This window comes from Sarcophilus harrisii, chromosome 1, assembly GCF_902635505.1.
Source record: "Sarcophilus harrisii chromosome 1, mSarHar1.11, whole genome shotgun sequence".
Taxonomy (NCBI): Eukaryota; Metazoa; Chordata; class Mammalia; order Dasyuromorphia; family Dasyuridae; genus Sarcophilus; species Sarcophilus harrisii.
The window spans coordinates 125,781,993-125,801,629 of NC_045426.1; the positions used below are offsets into that span (position 1 = coordinate 125,781,993).

Genomic DNA, 19,637 nt, shown 5'->3' on the forward strand with positions numbered 1-19,637 from the left:
AACAAGTTGTATATATGTACAACCGATAGAAACGAGGCTTGTGTTTACACCTTTAGAGAACTCATAGAAGCAAGAAATATTTAAATTCTCATTGGAGTTCACATGTTTGGGAGATTTCAGGGTTTAGAAAGAGATCTGAATTCACACCCCCCTTGAAGCTCTTAGGGCCAGAGAGCATGCTGGGAGATATCCCACAATCCCACTCTCAGAGAAGGAGCAGAAATACAGCTCCAATGAGCCACTGGAAAGAGTTACTTGGGAACATTCCCAGGGGTCGGAGAGGAGCACTCTGGAAGAAAACCTACAAGCCCTATCTTCGAGGCAGGAGAGATTCTTTGTATCTTCTACCTTGGTGCTGGCTGGAGTTGGAAGGACAAACCTTTGCATTTGGAGACATTTGGGCGGAGCTCTTAGAACCAAGCAGAGAGATAGGCCTCTGGGCTAATCGGGCTATATTGAAGGACACAATAAAAGATCTGAACTTTTACCAGCTGGCTGTGATTTTGGAGTAATTATTTATTTCAACTGAGACTAAGGCTGCCTCCAGAAAACCTCCCCAAGAAACCTGCTTTCTCCCAGAGAAAACTATTATTATTATTTTAAAGAAGAGAAAAACACCAACAGAATTTGTTAGCTGACAATTGAAAAATGTTTTCCCCTCTTACCTATGTAAGTCACATCCACATAACGTGGATCTGACATACTCTTTCCCATCTGGTTAGTAGCATTGACCCAGATGATGTAGACCATCCATATAGAGGTGTGCTTCTTGTTAAAATAACAGGAATTAGGACCTCCAGTTTTGTAGTCAGGACATTCATGGGTGAGTGACTCTCTGAAAGGAATAACCAAAAAAAGTTAAGAAAATAATCCTGGAATTGTGTTTCTAATTTTTTTCATTAAAAAAAGTTTTACTGGCTTTGGGGAATCAAGTGTTCTAAAGGAAAAGCCAGAGTAAAAGCTGTGCTTTTTGGACTAGGGAGGAGGAATGAAGAATGAAAATAGTTCTGGGAAAGGTGGGAGTGGAATGGAATGGAAATGATGAAGTTGACAAAAGCAGAAATAAATGTGATGAGAGAAATAAAAGAAAACTGCCAACAGATATTGATGCAAATACATAAGAAACTCAATGATAAATCTAGATTTAAGAAAGATTATGGAGAAGGAAGCAAAGGAATGAGTATAAAAGCAGGGTAAGAATTGTGTCAGGAATGACAAAAACCAGAATGTTCAGAAACTGATGATAAATATTGAAGAGAACAAAAACTGGTTGTGTTTTTTAAAATTTATGTTGAGGGCAAAAGAAGGATCAAAAAAAGGGAAAGAATATCTTTTTGGGGTGGATGGAATGACAATAAGGGATAATAGTGAGAAGTTGAATTACTAGACTCATATTTTCTCTTTTTTCTTCTAAGTGGATGATGGTTAGATTGGAAAAGAGAACAAAAATTGTTAGCAAGGAATAGAAACTTAAGAAAAGGATGGTCAGGCAGCATCTAGCCATCCTCCTTGAGTTCAAATTGCTCTCACTCCCCAGACAAACCATTTCTTAAATATCAAAAGAAATGGCATGTGTGATTGTTGAGCAATTACTGATGATCTCTGAAAGATCCTGGGAACACAGGATTGGATCAGGGCAGATATTGCTTCAGTTATTAAAAAAATTAGTAAGAAGGTATATTCTATAATCAATAGAATATACCTTCTTACTATTTTTTAAAGAACTATATATATATATATATATATATATATATATATATAACTATAATCAATAGGTAAATTTGATTTCTATTTCTGGTACTTAGGCAATAAGAACTAAAGGCAGTGTGGCTTCATAATAATAGCAATAAAATATTAATAGCTAATATTTATATAATGTTTTAAGGTTTCCAAAAATGTTATCTCATTTTATCTTGCTCCAGAAAGAATAGGTCACTCCACACTAACCTTATTTTCTTTTCTGACAAGATAATAAGACTGGCAGATTAGGGGATACTGTAGATATTGGATACTTAAGAATTCAGAAAGGCATTTGATACAGTTTCTTACTCAAGGCTATGTGTATATATATATATATATATATATATATATATATATACACACACACACACACACACACACACACATTAGATGATAGTACAGATAGTTGAATTTCAAACTAGCTGAATGACTGACTAAAAGCATATTCATTAATGAGTTGATATTAACTTGGAAGGAGGTCGTTAGTTTAGTGCCCAAGAGATTAGTACTTCACTATAAACTGATTAACTTTTTTTCCCCAATGATTTGGTAAGGTATAGAAGACATAAAGAGGGTGGATTAACATATAGAAATCAGGTTTGCAGATGACACAAAGCTTGAAGAGAGTTACTATTTGGATCCAAAAAGAGATTAATGAGATGACTAAAATAAAATGAAATTTAATAGGTATAATGTAAAATCTTACATTTGCATTAAAAAAGCCAATTTCACAAGTATAAAACTGGCCAGGCTTGGTTAGACAATGTTTTGTTGAAAACAATCTGGGGGTTTTAGTGGCCTGCAAGTTTAGGACAGGACAATTGCATGAAATGGTGATCCAAAAAACTAATGTCATTTAAGATTGCACTAAGGGAGGCATAATGTTTAGAGCAAAGGAAGAACTAGTTTCCCTTCATTCTCCATTAAACCACATTTGTGGGTCTATGTTAAGTATTGATCACTGTATTTTAGGAAAGATAGAAGCAAGCTAAAGAATCCAGAGGAAAGTAAGAAACCAGGATGGCAAATAGGTATGGAGAACATGTGTTATAGATATATAATAAAGTTTCCTAGATTTTAAAATAATAAAATCTCAAACATTTTTTCTCCAATTTTTTCTTACATCAGTATATTAAGATTGAATCCATCACCATCATGTTGAAGTGACCTCAGAACCTTGTTCATAAACTCAAGTTTCTCATTTGGTTATTTATACTTTAAACTTAGGTATCTAAATAGAAGATATATCATGTAGGTGACAGATTATTTATTTATTTATTTATTTTTGCTGAGGCAATTGGGATTAAATGATTTGCCCAGGGTTACACAGCAAATCCTTAAAATGTATTTGCTAGTTATCCTTGAATCTACCTTCTCTACTAAAGTCTTTCCATTATATCAATTTCCTATTTACTTGCAAAATATTCCCTTATATTCTTTACAAAGTATTTTCTTTCAAAAAACAAAGATCCTATTATGTAGGTAGGTTATGGAGTGAGCTGGAGAGAGATATGGTAGACAGCCCTTGAATTCCATTGGCACTTCTATCAGGTCAGGAGAGTTAGGGGAAGGTCCCATGTATGGCAAATGAGCTCATTTCCTGTAGAGTGAGGACATGGACAAAAGTTCCACAGGATAGGATGATGTATGGATGGGCTGAAATTAGAACTTTTTTCCTTCCCATTTATTTTTTAAATTAAATTTTTATTTCAATTAAGAAGTATTTATTTTCTACCTTGAGATTACAAATTCATTGAAGTATTAAATTACCTTCTTCATAGCCCGCTTTCTGGCCCTGAATATAAAATCACTTTGAAAATCCAAAATCCCTTTATTATCATATTACCATTATTGCATACTGATATATTATCATTACCATGATTACATAGATAATGCAACTGAGTTCTATATACCCTAGCAATGTGAAATTAATGATTTTAGGAAAGGAGAAAATTCTGTAGTGATAAAAGGCACAAAGCACCCCAAAGAAGTCCATGGAAGTACAGCAATGGCATTTTCTGAGCAAATCATACTTGAGGCAGCATTACTAATAACAGTCTTTACTAACATATAATGACAAACAATATTAAATACTAAATGCATCTAAATCTCAAGAATTTGGGCAGGAAAATATGGATATAAAACATTTGTCAATGCAGGAAATAGGAAAGCTTACTCTGGTAATCCCACCAACCACCAGATTATATTTGAATCGAGTATGAGTAAGTCTAACTAGAATAAATGAGAAGAAAATGGAACATTTTTACCCTTCTTTTCTGTAAAACAAAGTATAGTTGGTAGGAATTCCTCCATCTGATCCTGGTTTCCACCAGCAAGTGAATGTTTCCTTTTCAGGAGAACGACACTTTTCGATCTTAGGCTTTCCAGGGGCTGATTGTCCTAGAAAAAGTCCAAATTGGATCATTATTATATCCTATGAAACTTTTCATACCATTTATACCCTCAGCAGATCTAGATGGGCTATAGGAGACAATGGAAAGAACACTCACTGTATTCAGAGTTAGGAGATCTGGGTTTGTACAACTTGGCTTTGGTTTTTGCTAGTAATGTAACCATAAGCTTAACCTCTTAGAGTAAGATATCCCAAAGGATTTTGCCTTGGAAAATTCATGGTATCTATGAACTACAGTTATACCCTGTTGTAGGAAACAGGGGCACACATCTCTCCAATTTGGAAAATTCAAGTAAAAAATTTTGGCCCTCTTCATATCAGAGAAGAAGTTTGATTTTTTTCCTTTTTCTTTTATGGAGTATTTATAGTAACTTATGAAATTTGGGTTAAGTGTTCTGTCATTGGCTATGTGTAGGTCAATCTTAAGTAGAATTTATCTTTCTGCTGGCTTTTGTGTGTCATCTGGGGATTTTGCAAAACTTCTAAAACATTCCCATTTAATTTAATATGATCCTCAATATAGAGAAACCATAATGGGGAAAAGTCACAGTGTGGAAGGGATAACTATATATCACAATTTAAATAATACTCTGATACAATATAGTTTTTCAATATAATTCAATATAATACGTGAAAAATATATAAAATTGTTTTCTGAAACATTATTCTGCAAAAACACCCTCTTTTATTCTGAGAAGGGGCTTATAGACTTGATCAAAGTCCTTTGCCTCAGAACTTTAGTTTGCTCACTTGTAAAAGGTCGATAATAACATGGAGCTAATAATTTTGGTAAATGAGAAAATTCTATAATGATAAATGGCATTCCAAGACATTTCATGAAGTCAAAGAAGTTAAAAAAATGAATTCTTTTTGATTGAGTAATTGAAGTATGAAAACCCTTTTAGATAATGGAGATCTTTGGGATTTTATGATTCTTGATGTGCTTGGTCAAATTCCAGGAGTTGATGTTTTTGCAGATTGACCCCATCCTTTCTTCATGAGATTTCTGAGCTAAACTGAGGCAGATTAGGCCATGGATGGTAATTTGTTAGTTGGGCCACTTCAGTTCAATAACACATATTCAACTAACTTCACAGAATTTACCTTTTATTGGAAATGTCCCATCTGAAGCGTGGATCAGGAAATCAGGATAATAATACATTCTTGGCTCTTATCATAGTATTCCAAGCTCTCCCCTTTTTGTTGTCTCTCATATTCACCATATTTGTACTTGGGATCAGAAAATGTGACTGGGGTTTTATACTTGAGGAATTTATAATATAAAATGTACCACATTAAGTGTATATCTCACAAATTACTATATTGTTTCAAGTACCTCCATTGGAGAGGTAGTGTGGTATAAGAGAATGTATCAGTTTTTTTCCATACATATTCCTAGTGTGTATAATAGGGGATAGAATATTAGATTTGGAATCAGAAGCCTTGAGTTTGAATTCTCTTTCAGATACTATGTACTAGATTTTATAGACTTGATCTTGTAAAAGGGTGGTAATAATATTCATCAACCTCACAGAGTGGTTGTGAAAGTGGTATTTTAAATCTTAAGGTAAATCAAGTTGATAAGACTGGATAAATTGTCTAACCTCTCAGCCTCAGTTACCAGTTATTATTTCCATCTGTAAAATGAGCATAATATTAGTACTTACTTCATGAGATTGTTAGGATTCCAAAAAGATAATATATGTAAGGAACTTTGCAAATGCTTTAAAGCATCAACTTTTAAAATACTGTATAAATATTAATTCAGAATTTCTTCTCCAGTAGTATATAAGCTCCCTGTAGGTAGGGACTTTGTCTTTTGTCTTTGCATCTTCATTACCTAATACCATGGATTTTGAACATAGGAGGTATTTAATTAATACTTGAATGACTGGGTACACAAAAGTATATTTCAAAAATGTTTAATTTGCAATTAGAAATTTAGGTTTTTAATTCTAGGTCTTCCCATTACTAGGGTGGTATTGTGAGGAAGCCACATGACATCTCTGAGCTTCAGTTTCCCCATCTTCAAAATATACAGCATTACCTAGGTCCGGATTACTGGGGAAAAAAGTGATTTTGAAATTATCTGCTAGAGATAGATGAGGTGGTACTATCATCATGGCTACCATTATCATGGTGAGATACACTTTAGAAAAAGATCTGGTAGCTTTAGTAGGTTGTATGTTTACAAGGAATCAACAGTGTTATATAGCAGTCAAAAGATACTAATTTGGTTTTAGGTTTGTATTACAGAGGTGTAATCTTTGAAGAAGGAGAATATAATAGATAAAAGAAAGCATTTGTTATGCAGTGGACACTGTGCTAAGTACCGATGGTACAAATATAAGGAAACAAGCCGGTCTCTAACTCGAAACTTACATGGTAATGGGGAAAGATAAAATCTAAGATAAAGGTAGGGGTAAAGAAAGGTGAATGGAGAAAAAGACTGGTAAGGAGGTGGAAAAGTCTAGAGAGCAAGTAGAACTGGTTCCTCATTACTTAGGGTTTTTGAATGAAAATTATGCAGCCACTTAATGGATGTATTACACAATGAATTCTTTTTCAAGTATTAGTTGGACCAAATAACTTTGAGTTCCTTTTAGTTTGAAGTCTGAGTCTATAAACACAGTCATTGTTGGACCACATCTATAGTATTGTGTTCAGTTTAAGATGAGGGGTAAAAGAGCAGTGGTAAATTATAATGTAGCCCAAGGAGGGTAGATAGAATAGTGGCTGACTGTAAAATCATGCCACATGAGTTTTGATTTCAAGAACTGGGGATATTTGACCTGGGAGAAAAGAAGACTTACAGAGGATATGGTAGCTGACCCCAAGTACTTGAAGGATTGTGATAGAGAAGAGAGATGAGGATTGTTAAACTTCGTCACAGAGGGAAGAACAAGGAATAATGGGTACAGATTGCAAAGATGTAAATTTAAGTTTGATATCAGAAAAAAAACAAACTTAACAAAACTTGTCCCAAAGTGGACTGGGCTACCTCTGAAAGGGGTTGGATTGCCTATTAATGGAAGTTTTCAAGCAAATCAGCAGCCACTCACTGGGTATGTTGAAGATAGGATTCTTTTCATATATGGATTGAATGAAACAGTTACCAAGTACTTTCCAAATCTGAGACTGTGATTCTGTGAATATTGGCTATATCTCTTAAAATTATATCTTTTATAAAGGAAAAAAAATTTGTATAAGCAGACCCTGAAAAATAACCATTTAAAATTAACATGTATGTAAATTACTGACCTTTTAAGAGAAATTTTTTTTCTAAAAGTAAATAAGCTTCTGTCATACAAAATATAAGACATAAAATGAAGTTAAAGAGGATATAAGAAAGTAGGACAATTTAAAATGAATATATATCAGCCTGGCATAGTGGTACTGCATCCCAGCTATCAGGGAGCTTGGAGCTGGAGGAGCTCTTCATTTCCACAGTTCTGAGCTTCAGCATCTTATAACACTGGTTGTCTATCCTAAGTTTGGCATTAATATGATGAGCCTCCTGAGAGTAGAGAAGCCAGCAGGTTGCACTATGGGGAGCTAAATAGCTAAGGTGAGAAACAGAGTCATAGCTCCTATGCAGATCAATGGGATCAGGATCATAAGTAGCTCCTTCACTTCCAACTTGAGTGAGGTAAGGAGACTTTGTCTTTAAAAAAAATGAAAATGCAACACAGGATCATTGATTTGGGATAGAAATGAACATTCAGGGGTCACCTAGGCCAGACTCTCATTTTACAGGTCAGCAATCTGAGGTCCAAAGTAGTTAGAGTTTTGTTCATGGTGGTACAGAGGACAGAACCAATATTTGAATCCTAGCCCCTGACTCTTAACCCAGGACTCTAGGATGTTGAACTTCTCTGATCTGAGGAAAAAGCTAAATAGATGGGTTACTTGCCTCTTTACTACTTTCCCTTCTTTTTTTCTCCTACTCCAGCCCCATTTGCAGTTGAAAAATTCTGAAATCTCAGTACTTAGTGGATTCTACCAATCCTGCCTCCCTCTTCCACTATCTACTTTTCACATCTATGGCAATAAGATCCATAGAGCTTCAACTACAATGGCAACCACAGCTTTGAGGTCATGTATCCTCAACTGAAAAACACAATGCAACCTCTATGGAACAAGGGACGTGGCAGAGGGGAGTATGAAGGGGACGAGGTCCCCTTCCACTGAATACTCTTAAACATCTTCTCTAATCTTGGAGATATGAATGAGGTAAACAAATGCTTTTGCAGTGATACACTCTATCCCTAAGAAACTTGGATAACAGGGGATTTTCAGAGGGTACATAAAAGGATATGCTTGTTTCGTTCCCTTGTAGCTCTAGCAACAGGAACATCCAGAACAAGCTTTTTCTAAGATGTGCTTGAGGGAAGGAAGGGGAAGGAGGGGGCTTTCCTCCACAATGCTGCTTTTAACCAGGACTATCTTAAATTCTTGAAATGACTCCAAGGGCAAGTTATTTTAAAGCCTGGGGGAAGAGAATAGGGAAAGCAATTTTCATAAGATCAAGGGACCAAAGGCTTTATATCTTCTTATTCAATCAGTGAAAAGGATTCACACTTAGTAAAGAGATAACAGGGCATTAATACCTTATTACTACATTAATATTTATTCTTCAAGAGTGATGTCAACTGGGGTAAAAAAAAACTGGTCCAATGTTCTTTCCCTCTCCTATTCAAAAAATTGATAATTTTTTTGAGGAAGAAAATAATAACTGAGGTGAGGGTAAGGATAAGAGTAATGGTGGATATGTCAGACTTTGGGAAACGTCATATAAATGATGATGCATAAGATAAACCTTGTAGGAATCTGGTGATTATAAAAGGTATTAAGATATAGTAAAGCTACACTGTATATAAGGACAGCAAGGGGGCCAATTTGGTTGAAAAGTATAGTATAGAAAGAGAAGTACAGTATTTTAAAGCTGGAAAAAGTAGGCTGTGAAGAACTCTAAAAGTCAGAGGCATTTATATTTAATCCCAAATTTCAAAAAGTTAAGGATTATTTCATTCTTTGTACTTGTATATCCAGTGTTTAGTACACAGAGGGAATTAATAAATTGCTTAATAAATTGATGGCTGGATCATAGGAGGCAATAGGAAGCCACTGGGTTTTATTGAATGGGGAAGAAGAAGGTCAGGTTTGTGTTTAAAGGAATTTTGTAATTTTGGCAACTGGATGGAGAATGAATTGGAATGGAGAAGACTAGAGGCAATAACATTAGTCCAAGAGAGACATAATAAGAACTCAAATTAAAATAGTTAGGGTATTGTAACTGTGTGATTGGAGTGAAGGAGATAGGTCTAAGAAAGCAGACACAATAAAGTTTGGATATGTTGGGTTGAGGAAGCATTATTATTATTATTATTATACTTGGCAGTTCCTTATCTTTACTACTATCCTCCTTGCAGTCAAGTTATTTATATGTATTTGTCTCTTATTAGGTTATAAATTCCTTAAGAGTACTGACTCTGGTTAACAGACTGAACTAGACATGAGCTCTGAAAGTCCTTCAGAGCCTAAAATCATGTGATTAAATTCTGAGATGGATGGGCTGGGTAACAGATAATTGTCAGAATTCTCAATGGACGCTTTCTACTATTCAGAATGGGGATGGGGAACAATACCCAAACCCATCTGCAGCTCACCTTCAGACAGAACAGTAAGTTTTAAAATAGTAGAGCCCAATGGACTATACGAAAGTTAGAAGTGACAGTTTTTTGTTGCTATAAGGATACCCTTTTCTCTTACAAAAATATGATCTTATTCTTTGAAGAGGAAGTCTTAGATATCACCAATCCTCTAGGTGATTGAGGAGAAAATAAGGGTTTTGGCAAGAAGCATGACTATGAATCTGACCATTTTTTGATTAGACTGAAAGTATTGGAGGTGGGTGAAGAGAGAGGGTGCAAATCAATTATGCAGAGGTCTTCTGGGGAGGCTCTTGTCTTTCTATTTCTATAACTTTGCACGTTTGCTCTTGACTCCTTCCTTGTCAGGTGGAATAATAGGTGCCAGCTGATCTTCTATAATGGGCATAGGCGAAACCAGTCATAGAAGAACCCAGACACAGAATTCTTTTCTCTGTCTTTCTCATCTATCAGAATTCTTCAAGGGAAAACCATTTGACTATGTCAAGGTACACTCACTGGATCTAAAGAAGTTGATTCAATTCCTTCCTATTTGCTGGAATACTTGAGTATCTGGTATCTTTAAGGTTACTTTTAAGAATTATATTCTTTATCTAGAAAAGAAAAGTTGATGGATTTGCATGTTTAATCTGAGTTAGAAATGTCCCTGGAAAATCTATGTGTCTGCTAGTCCTCATTAAATCTCTCCCTCACTCTTGAACAATACTTTTTATATGACAGGATTTAGCTGGCTAAGTGTCCTATTGTCCATTGTTAAAAATATCCTGAAGAAAATGCTTGCCTTTAAAAGATTTGATAAAGATATGTAGCTAGTCTTTATAACAAAATATCTTTAGTTCCTGCCTCTGATCCTCATCTGGCATGATCTTGAGGTCTTTTTCCATCGTGATTAACATCTTTTGGATACATTCTAGCTCATCATCATTATCCTCCCTAAATCTCTGCTCAAAGCCTTGCCATCCTGTTGAATCTGTCAAATCTTGTTTCCTGCTACCACATTCTTCAAGATTCCAAGGTCCCTTTCATACCATGATGATGCCTCAAAGTAGGTAAAAAACATATACTTAATACATTTTTGTGAATTGAACTGAGTAAGAAAGTAATCATGGGTAATGCTTAGGTTTTATATAAGTCAGATTTGGAGAGGAAAAAGTATAGCTTGTATTTCTACTTATACAATAATACTATTATTATTGTTATTATATTAATAAAAATATAAAACTACTAACACATTAATATTTATGACTCAAACCTAAATTCTTATTATATCCATGGAATAGTGAGGAAGAAACTAGATACAAGTGACATGGCAAGGTTCTATCAACAGCATTGTGTTTATGCATGGGAAGTGAAGGAAGGAAAATGAAAAGATAACCTCAAGGTTTCTGATATGGGAGGCTAGGTGAATGGTGATGCTACAGAGACATTTAGTTAGGTCAGAAAGAGAAGTAATTTTGAGGAAAAATGATAAGCTTATTTTAGGATGCATTAAAATTGAAGTGCTGTTGGCATAGCTATGTAAAAATGTCAGAAATATAGGTCTAGAATTCAAGAGAGGTCAAGGTTAGAAATATAAATGTTAAAGTCATGTTGTTAAAATCAAGTAAATGAGTATACCCAAGAAAAGAGGAGAAAAAAAAGGCAAAAGGCTCAAGGATGTAGCACTAAGGAATAAGACTTTGAAGAAAAAGGAACTGGACGAGTGTGAGAACCCAGAAGGAGCTAGAGAAAGAGAATTCAGATAGGTGATAAGAAAATTAGGAAAGATTGGTATCTCTGATACTGAGGATTGAGAAGAAAGTCTAGGAAAAGGGTACAGTTAATAGAACCAAATACTGTAGAAAGGTCAGGGAAGGGTGCAATGGTAGTGTGGCAAATAAATGTACACTGGGGACATGGGACCATAAGGAACTGCTATCTTTGGTACTGCAGATCCTAATGATCTTTCTCTTCTAACAGAACTCTTTATTACTATACAGTCTCTCTTCTGGATGGGTCTCTCAGCTGTGTTTATTGGGACTCTTTTCCTGAAGGACAGCCACAACCATCACTAATTCTCCCTTCAATCCACATTTAATATTTCCTTCCCCATGGCTGCTTTCTGCTTTAACAGTTGTCTTTCTATATCTGTATATATTTCATTTCCTTCCTTAATAACACAAACTGTTAGAGTGCCCAGAATCTAGTAGGCTTAGCTTTTAAAGATCTCTGGCATCATGAGCAATTAAAAAAATTATCCACAGGCTTACTATATCAGTCAGTAAACTCTTTTAAATTTTTTAATGTGATAATAGAAAATGGTACATTGTTAGCTCATTAATACCTATTTTATATGCTCCTTGCTTTCTGTGATGACATCAATTAAAGGTGAGGGCAGAGGAATTCCCCTAAATATACATCTCTACATTTCCTTCCTTCCTTCTTTCCTTCCTTCCTTCCTTCCTTCCTTCCTTCCTTCCTTCCTTCCTTCCTTCCTTCCTTCCTTCCTTCCTTCCTTCTTTCCTCTCTTTCACTTTCTTTGTCTCTTTCTTTCTTTCTCTTCCTTCCTTCCTCCCTCTTACTTTCTTTTTCTCTCTCTTTCTATTTTTCTCTCTTCCTTTCCCTCCCTCCCTCCCTTCCTTCCTTCCTTCCTTCCTTCCTTCCTTCCTTCCTTCTTTCTTTCTGAGGCAACCGGTGTTAAATGACTTGTCCAGGATCACACAGCTAGGAAGTGTTAATTGTCCGAGACCAGATTTGAACTCAGGTCATCCTGTTTGGTGCTTTCCTTCCTTTTTCTTAAAGCATTCCATTGCTTACTGACATTTCCACAAGAAAACAGAAATTGTAAAATTCAAATCCATTCCTAAATGTCTTTCTTAATGTTGAAGGCCATTGAAACTAATAGACTTTCTCCATCTTACTATCTAACTCAGGTGTGGACTCCATTGAGTCTATGTCTGGTTAGTACAGTGAATGGGCTGAGAGAAAGAGAGTGCTAACACTTTTAGAGCCATCATTAATCCTGTAAATCATCATCATGCCCATTTTACAGATGAAGAAACTGAGGTTGAGAGTGATTAAATAATTTGTCTAGAAGCCCAGTCATATCACAGTGGAGTCAAATCACAACCTCTTTGATTCCAAATCCATACATAGTTCTCCTCCCATCAACCTGCTTTGTTTTCCATTGGTTAATATGGTACCTCATATTTGTAGTTTAAAAATGCACTATTCTCATAATACCCTTGTGGGATAAGTAGGATGAGTATTATTGCCTTCATTTTACACATGTAGAAACTAAAGCTTAAAGGAGTTAAATGACATATCAAAGGCCTCAACATTATCCAAACTAACGAAAGGTAGACCAAGCCTGGAAACATAAATTACCTCATTTCAAATCTAGGACTCTTTCTACTCCATCACCAAAGTCAGGGTAGAATAATTGGGTACAACTCCAGAATTTACATATACAAATGAACAAATATCAGTTATACAATTTCTTTCTAATTTCCTAGCAGGAGGATGATCTAACAGCAGTGCAAACAGGATAAATCATTTTAATTCTCACAAATAAGTTCTAAGAGGTCTGTAGTGGATTTCCAATTTCCTTTCTACCCCTTCCATTCACCTCCAATGTCCCAGAAATACAATAAAGCAAGAAGGAACTCTTACTTACCATTCAAGAGGTTGGTGTGGAGAAAAAGAAGCAAAAGAAAGATAGTTGCTGATGTCACATTTTCCTTCATGTTTGCTTCCTTCTCTTTCAATAGGAAAGGAATCAGCGGTTCACTGGAAGAGAGGGTAGCAGACAGCTCTGGTTAAGTGAGAGGACTAACCAAGCACAGAGACCCCTTTCCTGGATGGGTTTATACCTGAATTTTGCTCCCTGCTTGAAGTGAATGACAAAAGGAGAGGACAGGAATGTAAAAGAATGCACTTTGGTAGGCTGAACTGGGGGGCATGGACTCTGAGGCTAGTGGGAAATCTGGCCACCAGAGGTCACCCAAAGATAACATACAGGTCCCAAATTAGCAGCATAAGAGCAGGTTTTTGTAAGGTTACTCTCCCTGCTCTTCCTTTTGCTTTGCCCATTTGGGAACTCTTGCACAATCTTCAAAACCCTTCAGTAACAGGTTGTGTCCAAGTACCTGACTCTGGTGGCAGGGTTTGTCACCATCTGGCTCTCTAATGTTGGTTGAAACAGACCAGTCAACAGGTATTTCTTAAGTGTTTACTGTATGCCAAGGTGACTAGCCACATTCAATTATCAGCAGCACAGGTGGGATCCAGCAGAAAAACTGGAACCTGGGCCTGGACTTATTCCACCTCTGTATAAGCATTGGGCCATTAATTCCGGATTCAAGCAAAAGTTCAAGTTGTCATGAAGACATTCTCCTTCCTTCTACTGTGCATGGGACAGCTACCAAATGAAGTTGCATGAGCCTCCCTGCACTTTTGCTTTATTCTTTTCTAGAGTCTTAGTCTGAGACTACAGACCTGCCTCAGACCAGAGAGACTCAGTGTTAAGTCAGATTTTAACACTTCAGGGTTTGATTTTTAAATTTGTATTATTCTTTTTGTGGGGAAGTAGGGGTACTTGATATACTCTTCTAAATTTTTATTCTAAAAGGGATATCACTCTCCCCAGTTTTTAAGCCCTATTTGAAAAAGATTCATTAATCTCAGCAGATTTATAATAGCTCTCAGAAAACAACAGATTGGTTGAATTGTTAATTCTCAGAAACACATGGCCAGAATTTCCCTTAAATAAATATATAAACTAATAATAGTAATAAGCGAAGCATTTTTAAGCCAAGGAAGTAAACCCAGGGGCAAAACTGCCCAATGTGCAATATTGGAAAAACCTTAAGTATTGTTTGATGTGCTGCTAAAATACACATTATGCTTTATATATGCCTATGAACTAGCTAGGGTACCTTTTGGACCCTAAAACAGATGGGAACATTTGGAAGGTTTTCCTCTTTCCAGGATAGCTCCTTTCTAGCAGGATTCAGGAATGCAAACTTTGGGAAAGATAGTTTGGGGGTTTTGGTTTACAAACTGAACCAATTTTTTTTTTAACTTTCCTGTGGTACTAATAGTCCCAGACCCCAGAGCAAATAGGTTTAAGCAATCTATTTTAGGGATGGCTTGTTCCTTTCACTTTTCCCTATCTACATGGACCTAAAGTATCATTATTGAAATTAGTCTGTATTTTCAAATTCTGTGTTTCCTCTCAAAGGAATAAGAAATACAGGAAAGTCTAATTGGAGTTGAAGAGCTCTAGGTTAGAGCAATCAGAATGACTAAAGTCCATGTCATAAGAGATTGCTGATCAAGTTGAATGGAAGAATGTTTAGCTTAGTGAAAGAAAGAATCTTTGGGGGATGTGACAGTTGACCTTCATGAACTGTTATCTGAAGAAAAATTAGACAGAGGCAGAACTTGGAATGGTGGGTTGCTTGTAGTTCCTTCTTTGTTATCTAAGATGATAGGGAGGTGATGCTCTTACATGCAAGTGAATTGGATTGAACTGAGGGAGATCTGTGCAAGGTCACTAGCCTTACTCTCTGCTCTGGAGCCATATGCCCAGTGGAAAAATATAGATCAGAATGGCTGGAGATGGCCCTGGATGTAGTGGAAGACATAATCCTTCTTTAGCTAAGGTCTTCAACAGGATGACTAAGGCAATACCCAATCAGTATTTATGGCTCTGTAAGAAATGAAGCAGAGAATGACCTCTTTTATCTATTAAAAAAATTCTATCTTAGAGGGGAAGACCCTCAGGTTTCCAGCCATAATGGTAACAATTGCTATTTACATTCACTTTGAGCCAATTAGGGTCAAAACAGTGACCAACTGAGGCTTAGCCTGGGACCTAATATTGTTCAATCAATGAGAACCAGAGTGATTTGGTTAAAAGGCACAGTCCTTAAGAAATATATCTGGTAAACTCCAAGATATCTCGGGAAGTTTCAGCAATCCCAAAATTTTTTTTTTACATTTCTTTGGGTAGAGCACCTACAGGTACAGTATGATACCCTAGAAAGAGAAAAAGAAAGGAAGGAAGGAATCAAGGAAGGAAAAAAGGGAGAGAAGCGGAGAGGGTAAATGAGAGGAGAGTAGAAAGGAGAAAAAAAAGAAGAGAAAGAACTGGGTCGCTTAATTAACCAGTTCAATTGGGTCCCCAGTAGGACAGCTTTATTCACAGAAGTTGTTTGTCCTTCATTCTGGAAGAGGACCATAACATCAGGAAGGTGATAAGACATGCAATGAATTGGATTTAAGTGTGGGAGGCTGTGCAAAGTCAATTTCACCTTCTCCTCCAGAACCATCTGGATCCAGTGGCAAGACATAGATCAGATCAACTTAAGATGGCCCTAGAAGCAGTGGGAAACTTTAGCCTTTTTAACCACGATCTTAAATAGGTGGATAGAAGTTGGGGACTTCTTTTAGGGACAATTTTAGACTCTGTATAAGGAAAAACTCCCTAACAATGAGAAATGTCCCAAAGTGGAGTAAGTTATTTTCAGAGGTAGTCTATTCTACTACATTGGAGATTTTAAAGCCACTTTTGGAAGTCTATTGGTTGACTTAATTTTTAGTGAGATGTTCTTTTTGGGGTATAGATTTGATTAGATCAACTAGGTCAATCTACTCTACAAATCATGCAGTAGAGCAAAGAGAGAGAACTGGGCAGTGTCACCCTTCAGCAGTATTTAGACATTCTTGCTCATGGGTAAGATAGGACCTAATAGAACTAGATGTCCCAAAAGTCCTAGAGCAGTTTTAAACTTTAATTGTTTTTAATATTTAAGTAATTATTACAAATATTTAAAAACAAAAAAAGTTTTATATTTTTATACAAGTAAATATAGTAGTTATTTTGAGTACAAATCATAATGACAGAGAGATAGACAAATAGCAAGTTAAATTTAGTTCATTTCAGTGACATTTTTTAATTGCATACTGGATTTAAGTTCTCTGGGAGAATATAAAATTTAGCTAATCTCTATTCATTGTCCCTCTTGGACTTTATAAGTTCATGAATTATATATATATATATATATATATATATATATATATATATATAACTATGGTCACATGTATACAATGACACTGAAATTGATGTAATATAACAATGATTTTGTGGTCCCCTCATTTTTAGGGGGCTTCTATTCTAACAATAAGACAGTACCCCTAACTCTTCTGGTTTTGAAGTCTGCTTCAGGGACTTCCCACATTCCCAATTTAAGAACAACAATCAACCAGATTCTGAATAGACCCCTCCTCAGTTCATTGCTGATTGATAATCTTGTCAGTGATAATCAAATTCTGGAGACCACTCCTCAATTAATTGCTGACTGTCAGATAGATAATCTGTTGATTAGTGATAATGAAATTCTAGAGACCATTCTTCTGGGCCATAAAATTAGCATGTCAATGATAGAAAACTGGGTAAAGGAGTCTCCTCTCTCTTAGGACTATGCTAATTTCTTTTGGAATTTAGCCTGCTTGTAATGGCATTACAATTACAATAAACTTTTCCCCTTGACTAGGAAATGGGTTCAAGCCTGCAAATTCTTTTGAAACACCTCATAACACTGATATATGACCCCGAACTTTTGGGGTCCCCTTCCCAACCTCAACAAAATCTTGCAAGATACCTTGGGATTTACTAGCTAGATTTCTTTTTTAAGAACAACATCTTAAACCCAAATTAACCAGGCTTTCAATGATTGGCCAATAACAGGTCTTAGCCCAACCCTCATTTGGTCATTGTCAGGACTGATTTTTCAGAGTGCATATAAATATCTATTGTCTCTATTTTGGTTAGAAACCCTGAAGGACTTGTCCTCCCAGATTCATTTTTTTTTTTTAATTTAGGTAAAATAGGTCATTCTTACCATTCTTGCCTCAATCCTTACCTAGCCTTAATCCCTGAATGGGCATTGACTTAGTCAAACTGAAACCTACTAAACATTTTAGCTTAAAAAGGCCAAGGTCTTCCATCCTTATTCATCTTGTCCCTGGACTCAGATGACTCCAAAAGAGAGAATGAGGCTGGTGACTTTACACAGTCTTGCCTCATTTAAATCCAATTTATTTACAAGTCATGACAAAACCTTCCTGATGCCATGTTCCTTTTCAAGAAGAAAGGACAAATAAAATTAACATTGACTGAGGAAGTTATAGGGGGAAAGATGGATTGCTTTCTCTGTTTCTCTTCCTCATCCATTCTGTTCTCTTGAGTTACACTTGATGAGGTCCTGGGTAACTAGGTGGGGTTGACAGAGCAAGTCTGAAGTACTGATAAGATTATAATACTCTTTGCAGCAAGCAGGGAAGGGCACTGATAGGGATCAGTTCAGCCTTACAGTCTCACCCCTGTGGAAGTGTTTGAAAATCTCACCTTATTATATCCAATCAGAAAGCCAAGTTATGATGTCAAACCCTAGAGGTTAAATTTCCCCTATAGATCTGTCTATGGCCTATGCCATCTTCACTGAATTCCTTTTGGGTCAGCCTTCCCCAGCATTCTGTCTCATGGTATATTTCCCCTCACCTCCTCCCTTATGCCTCCTCATATCTTTTTTTCCATCTCCCCATGCCTCATGATGTCTTTCTTCTTGTTATAGTTAACTGATTCTTTTAGGGTGCTAAACACCTCTATGGATTTAGCTTGCTGTTTAATGGCATAATCCTACTTAATGATCTATTCCCTTTCTCCTGGTTAATTGTGAGTTCCACTAGGAAACTTGTCTTTTTCCTTGTTAATTGCTAAAAACCCCTTTCCTTACTAACTATATGCTCTCCCAAATCTATTTCATATTAACCATTTTGGTATATATTTCACCTTTTCATTTCGTCCATAATCTCATCTCATAAATAGATACCTTTTTGCAAGAAAAAATCTTTGTGAATTCCTCACATGACCAAACCCCATCATTTGGTGCCAAATCCTAATATTAGATGCTGGACCTCAACCTCATCATTTGGTGAATTAGTTTTAGTTACAAACTTAACTTTTTTCTTACCTAGGACTGTTATTTTTAAATTAGGAGAACATATCTATGTAGCATAGTAAATAGAGTGCTGGATTTAGAGTCAGGAAGACTTCAGTGAAATATTTAATGGTCTGTCTGAACAACTTAATAGATGTGTGACCTCTACAACTATCTATACGACATCTGAAAGTGGACATGTCCAAAATGGAACTCATTATCTTTCCTTCGAAATTGTTTCCCATCTGTTATTCCCTGTTACCACCAAGGGCATAGCCACTTTCCCAGTCATCCAGAATCACACCCAAGTCATCACCCTTGCTCTTTATTCTCATCCCACTCCCATTCCAATCCCATCGAATCATCTCTCAGATATTGCCATTTTTCTCTCCGCTAACTCTGTCACCATACTGGTGTAGGCTCTCATCATCTCATACTAAACTACTGCAATAGCTTGATGATTATTCTCCCTGCCTCAATTCTCTTTCCCCATTCCAGTCTACTCTCCTTTCAGCAGTCAAAACAATATTTCTAAAGCATAACTCTAACCATGTTGTTCCCTTATTTGATAAGCTCTAGTGGTTTCCTATAACCTCTATGATAAAAAGACAAAAACAAAGAAACCATGCCTAGCTTTAAGAAGCTCCTATTCCATTGTCCATATTTATATACACACATATATGTGTGCATACAAAATATATACAAAGTGAATATGAAGGTTTGATTTTTTTTAGAATGATGATTTCTGTTTTCTTATAACCTTAAACTACTATGATGCTTATTTTCTAAACATTATTATTATTTTTTTTTAGTAACCCAATATGGACT

At 36.0% G+C, this 19,637-nt stretch overlaps 1 protein-coding gene across 4 annotated transcripts in view; it reads right to left on the reverse strand.

Moving 5' to 3' along the window:
* The window catches only part of PRLR (prolactin receptor), a 210,720-nt gene that overhangs the window by 17,105 nt on the left and 173,978 nt on the right, over positions 1-19,637 (reverse strand). For all 4 annotated transcript variants that reach the window (XM_031964125.1, XM_031964108.1, XM_031964133.1 and 1 more), the window contains exons 3-5: positions 13,481-13,593; positions 4,008-4,140; positions 666-835 (exon numbers count right to left, since the gene is read on the reverse strand). In XM_031964125.1, the coding sequence (XP_031819985.1) occupies positions 666-835; positions 4,008-4,140; positions 13,481-13,550 (373 nt within the window). In that variant the 5' untranslated portion in view covers positions 13,551-13,593. The remainder of the gene's footprint in view (positions 1-665; positions 836-4,007; positions 4,141-13,480; positions 13,594-19,637) is intronic.